This window comes from Chanodichthys erythropterus, chromosome 10, assembly GCF_024489055.1.
Source record: "Chanodichthys erythropterus isolate Z2021 chromosome 10, ASM2448905v1, whole genome shotgun sequence".
Lineage (NCBI taxonomy): Eukaryota > Metazoa > Chordata > Actinopteri > Cypriniformes > Xenocyprididae > Chanodichthys > Chanodichthys erythropterus.
In genome coordinates this window covers 636473-642500 of record NC_090230.1, presented here as the reverse complement: position 1 = coordinate 642500, position 6028 = coordinate 636473, and the positions used below count along the sequence as shown (strand labels likewise).

At 36.4% G+C, this 6028-nt stretch overlaps 2 protein-coding genes across 6 annotated transcripts in view; both read left to right on the top strand.

Annotated features, from left to right (window-relative positions):
• arhgef3 (Rho guanine nucleotide exchange factor (GEF) 3) overlaps positions 1 to 394 on the top strand; it is a 165337-nt gene extending 164943 nt beyond the window's left edge. For all 4 annotated transcript variants that reach the window (XM_067395770.1, XM_067395771.1, XM_067395772.1 and 1 more), the window contains one exon: positions 1 to 394. This exon is cut by the window's left edge and continues 1109 nt beyond it. The gene's annotated coding sequence lies outside the window, so the exon portion shown is untranslated.
• A 3898-nt stretch (positions 395 to 4292) lies between these two features.
• The window catches only part of tasora (transcription activation suppressor a), a 44707-nt gene continuing 42971 nt past the window's right edge, over positions 4293 to 6028 (top strand). For both annotated transcript variants that reach the window (XM_067395769.1, XM_067395768.1), the window contains exon 1: positions 4293 to 4649. In XM_067395769.1, coding sequence (XP_067251870.1) covers positions 4421 to 4649 — 229 coding nt within the window. In that variant the 5' untranslated portion in view covers positions 4293 to 4420. The remainder of the gene's footprint in view (positions 4650 to 6028) is intronic.

Below are 6028 nucleotides of genomic sequence, written 5' to 3'. Positions count from 1 at the left end.
TGCTGCGCTGAAATAGACAACCTGTGCTGTAAAGAATTCAACCTTTGCCAAAACGTGTTTGGTGGTTTTAATTGTGTTCAGGTTTACTCACTAGACCTTGTGTTGTGTTGTCAGATGTGCAACATTCTGTTTATAAAAACTATCCAAAAAAGCATTTTATTCTGTTTCTTTAGTATTGTATTGTATTGAAATGTATGATGTAAGATGTTTATTTATAGTTTGTTTTTCACCTAATTTACTGCTTTGGTTGCTGTTGGATTTAAAAGGAATCCATTGGATGGGATTTAAGAGAGAATTTATCAGAAATTAATCTGAAATTATTAGAAAAGAAAGCACAGAGCCACATGGAAGAGTTTGAAGGTCAGCTGGGGTGTAAATGCTTGTTTAAACAATGGGAGAGATTGACTAATGGGTAGTGTAACAAAATGAAAAAAAAATCAAATAAACATTTTAGAAAACCTTATTTCTATCTTTTATATATTGTCTGTAATTACATTTTAAAATTAGTTTGAAATTATGTAATTATTTGAGAATAGTATGTTATTTGTGAAACTCTGAAGTGCCTTAGGTTTAGGAAATATTTTGATGCAAATGTGTGATGTTTGAGCTGAGCTTGGAATGTTTACCATCTTTACACAATGGGAAATAATGGGCAGGGACCGCAGAGTCCCTCTAGTGCTCCTCTAGCAGTGTATCACGTTTATAATGAGGACCACAGGGAACTAAAAACACTGTTTATTTACCACTGATATGACAGTCAAGATACAACCTTTCAAAGTATTCACATTCAATTCAAGTTTATAGAAACCAATGAAAAACAGGAAATGCATGTTTACGTTGCATTACATTACAAGAGTAATGTATTGTCAGAGGTGACTGTCAAAGCAATGCCCAGTTGGCAGAAATGTACAGTTCTAAGATAATACAAATCACAAAGTTATTTAACCTCATTCATTTAGGCAGGGAAAAACGTACATATTTTTCTTTCTTCCGTTTTCTTACAACCATTTGAGTGCATATGGAATAATCAAACATTCAAAGGTTTGGCTTCCTTAAGATTATTGAGATGTTTTTGAAAGAAGTCTCCTCTGCTCACAAAGGCTGCATTTATTTAATCAAAATTACAGTTTAAAAAAGTAATATTGAGAAATAATTAAAAATATTTATTTTTCTATTTTAATATGTTTTTTTTTAACATGTAATTTATTCCTTTGATGGCAAAGCTGACTTTTCATTATTACGGCAGTCTTCATATTTTGGTCGAAAAAAAATTTTCTTGGACGAATGGAGTTAAAAAGAACAGAAATACTTTTTTTTTGTAACAATGCAAACATCTTCACTGCCACTTTTGATCAATTTAAATGCATCCTTGCTGAATAATTGTATTTTAATCATTCTGACCCCAAACTTTTGAACAGTATTGTGTGTTAAAAAAAAATCTCCATACCGAGTTAATGTAGAACACTTTTATTAAGAACTTTTCATTTACAAAAATTGGCAATTGAAAGGTCTAATTCCATGTTTTGTTTTGTTTTGTTTTACTACAGAATTAAACCCAAATTATGAAGTGAGAGCAGAACCTCTGGAACTGAACTAACTCCTTGGAAGATGATTACTATTGATGATGCAATAGCAGATCTGACATATGGCTGAGGCTTTGTGCCATATCCCCTAAAGAGCCCACTTATCTCAGGTGTGCTTTTGTCTGTCCTCCCCCTGACAGTAACACACCCTTTTTCACATGATGATGGTCATGTGTGCATATGGATAATTATTCACACATAGATGAAGCTGGAGAACAATAACACACAACAGATGAAAGACAATATAGCACTCTCTTATACCATCTGCTTCTTTTTTTAAATAGCACACTAAAATGTTTAAGACGACATTATTTATTTATTTATTTTATTAGGCTATACATTCAATTTAAAAGTAAAACCATTGATGGAAATGCATGTTATGTAAAGACAGCCATTTCAGGCAGGGTAATATGTTCATAATGTTAATATGTTCATCCCAAATATGTAGTCACATATACCATTGTTCTGCAAATTTTCGCAATCGAAATCAAATAATTGAATATATAGAAATCTAGTTTGCGTGAGGTCCAAAGAGGTCACTACATTTTTGCAATAGACTGGTTGCGCAAATTGTGTTGACCAACAGAAATGTGATTTCTCGCTTTTTGCAATTCTAAGGAAACTTGTATATACCATGGGGGAAAAAATAGAAAATGTAGGCTAATTGCAACTTTTTGTCTGGCAATTCTGACTTTTTATGATTGTAATTTACTCTGTGGCAGAAAAAAAGCTTCCATACAATTCTCTTATAAATATTATATTAAAAAAATAAAAATAAAAAGGGTAATTGCTAAAAATTTTTATCACACAATTCTGACTTTCTCAATATTTTTCTCAGAGTTCATATTCTATTCAGTATTGTCAATAGTATGAAATATATGAAAGCTTATTTCCACTACAATATTTAAAAAAAAAAAAAAAAATCTCACAATTCTGAAAGTTTATCAAATCTGACTTGTGAGATATAACTTCAGAATTGCAAGAAAAAAAGTCAGATTTATGAGATAAAAATAGCAAATTAAATGACCTTTTTAAATGACCTCTTTTAAAATTTCATGGCGGAAGTAAGCTTTAATATATTTCACACTATAGACAATAAGTAATGGAAATTTTGCCTGTTAAGTTTTGTTAATGTGTATGCAGCCTTTTAGAAACATCCCCTCCCTCTTGCAGCACATCTATTCTCTTCTCTTCTCTGATGAGCTGTTTACCAACGAAAAGGCGGAGCAACCTGTCACCTGTTGAGATCCACCAATAGCAAACCACAACCATCCAATCAATTCCCCATGGACAAAATCAAGCCCATCCCCCCACACACACACTTTTTTTTTTTTTCTTGCTCGAGAAGCCTTTTCACTTGGATATACATTGTACAATAATGAAGAAAAGGTTATCGCAACTTCTGTTTCATGACGACTTTAAAGGTCCACTGAAGTGCCTTGAAACACGCAGCATTATTCAATGTGTTTATGTAATTTCCACTGAAACAGGAAGACAGAGCGGGACATATTGACAATTATATCACAGCTCGCCCAGAGCTATTGAGCTCGCCACATTTGACAGCTTATGGCAGCCACAGTCTAATAGATTCCCCTTTTAAATTTAATATGAAACTGTTAATAAACTTAATATGAAACTGTAAATAACTTTTCAAACTACACATCCTTAGCATGATTATCTTCACTGTTTTAGTTATGTTGGTACATGGCTCCACCGGTGTCAAGCCCCGGTTATAGGCTATTTTCCGCATACACAAGGGTCCGCTAAGGTCCATGTTATGTAAAAATCAGCACTGGAGGGTGTTGCATCCCATTTTTTGTGACCGTGTGGACAGGTACAGGTAGGCTACAAAAGCACCAACTGCGCATGCGCTGGAAAAACAATATGGACGTTGAATTTAAAAAGAGGCTGTGTGAAGAAATCCGTCACTACCCCACATCTACAATCTGTCGTTAAAACAATATGGAGACAGCCAGATGTGCAATAATAATGATGTGCATAATCCATGTTTGCAGTCACATGTGTGGAACGCGTCCACCGATCAGACCCCAGCATACTTTCAGTAGCATAAATACAAGTAGTCCGTATCCGTACTGTCCGCAGCTGTCCGTGTACGCATCCGTACTGGAGTATAACCAAGCTTAATGATTATACATTACATTATACAATCAAGAAGAAGGAGAAGCTGAAGTGCAGGGTGATTACATCAAAATCGTAGTTGAAACATATTGGATGAAGTGAAAGACTGCAAGTTTTGAATGCCTATATATTTTAAATGAAATAAATTGTCATTATTTTGGAGCACACTAGCTTATAGATAACGTTAAGTCTAACATATTCCTACTAAAAGACAAACAAATTAAATTTTGATTTCATGGGGACTTTAAATACTGGGAAACTGTCAGGCCAACTGTAGCACTGTGGTAGTGAGTTTTGCAAGCACTGCTCAAATTTTTCAGACAATTTTCTATGTAATTTTCATATAAAGTGATAATAAAATATTTTAGAATTTATAGGCTACTGTATTTGCCATTGAGTATGATATATCGTTAAATTTTTTCTTTGTTGGTGGTGATAAGCTGAAAGGACATTCTGTAGTTCAGCATTGACACCTGCAGGCGGCGCTCAGAGTAATATCTTTCAGCAGTGTTATAATGGAGCCCGCTGGATGGCGCTATTGCGATACGGTTACATACACACATTGCGGCTATGAGTGGGCATGTACATGTGTGTGTGTTTATGTGTGGTGTGAGGCACATTCAGCAGACAGAAACCCCACGCTTCCTCCAGCTTTTAGCGCTGCGAGGAGAATCCATGTCCACTCATGTCTGCAGCTCATGAATAAAGCAGCGATGGAGCATCGAGGAGGGAAATTCAGCGACGAAGTAAAAGACAATCCTACTGCGTCTTCATGGAGCCAAAATGGCGCCACGGAGGAAGAGTATGGCTGTCCGGACGGTCCCGATGAAGGTAAACGGGTCAAGAGAGTATCGTGGGCCGCGAAACCTGCCGAAGAACAGCCGCGACTGAACTTCCACATCCCCCGGAAGAGCAAAGAAAAGAGAGGTGCGCTGGCCCCCTTTGTTTGTCTTTTTTCCGTTACTGGGACTAAAGACACCCAGTCTGTGTCTCAAATTGTAGTGAGCTCTCAACCTAGACAACAACTCTATGCATCACAGGCGAGTTGAATGTGTTGCCCAGTAGTGCTGTCTAGATAGGCAGCCCAGTAATTCATGACAGGATAAATGAAGTTCCTGTGCATCAGCCTATAATATTAGAGATATTATAAAGTCTCTCTCTTTGTGTGTGTGTGTGTGTGTTTGTGTGTGTGTGTGTGTGTGTGTGTGTGTGTACACTCTCCCTCAGGTAACAGGTTGCTCTGCCACACCCGTTGTGTCACTGGGGTACAGTGGGGAGCACTACATGCCATTCTGTTTTACGATTTAAAAAGACACAAATAATTGCGCATTTTAAATAAAATGTTGCTTTAGAAGTTTATAGAATCGAATTTCAAACATTAAAATGTGTACACATTCAAAGCTTCAATTCAGATAGATAACTATCTGTAGATAACTACAAATATTTCTGTGCAGTTTTTAAAGGTTGAATATTCTGTTTGCACATTTAAAAATTTAATTCATGCATTTGACTTTTTTTTTTCTTTTCAAATACTCTTATTCAAAAGATTCTCTTGAAACATTTTAAAGGGAATATTGGATGCGAAATTCACTTTTACAGTGTTTGGACATAAATGTGTGTTGGCAGTGTGTCCACAACCACCCTATAATGATAAAAATCCACCCAGTGCTTTTTTATTAAAAACCACAAATCACAAGCACTTTGTTAGATCAAGCCTTTCACAGATTCTTGGCAAAGTGACATAAATTTGCACAGGCCCCTCCCACGACTGTTGACTGACACTGCCGTTTTAGCATAGACACCTGAGTGAGCTGTAAACAGTCCGCCATTGTTTCAACGCTGCAAAATGCGTAGACAAGAATGTCTCCTAAGCAACTGAGGCGTTTTGATATTTTTATATAAGAATGAACATAGAAGTCATCATTTACTCTCGACATCTGAGCCGCTGAAGACGCTGTGGATTCATTTTGTTTTTTAAGGGAATGCGCCCCGGATCTACCTATATGTGTTTATGTCTGCGCTATTTTTTTTTTTTTTAATGTATATTTGCAAATCGCTTTTCCTAATAATGTGCTAGTTAGCAAGTTCCACGACGAATGTGGCTAAAGTTAAAGGCCAGTGAACACCGCATAGATAAAACGGCAACAAACACGTCTGTTGGAGTTTGTTGGATCAGGACGCAGCCTCCGAAATGAGACGCAGCTAGTGTGATACCCCTGTCGGCGTCTGTTGCTGTTGGTCAGAGTTTGTTTTCACCCGACTGAACATGTTTAATCAGCGTTTGTTGGGTCAGGGAATGTTTGAGC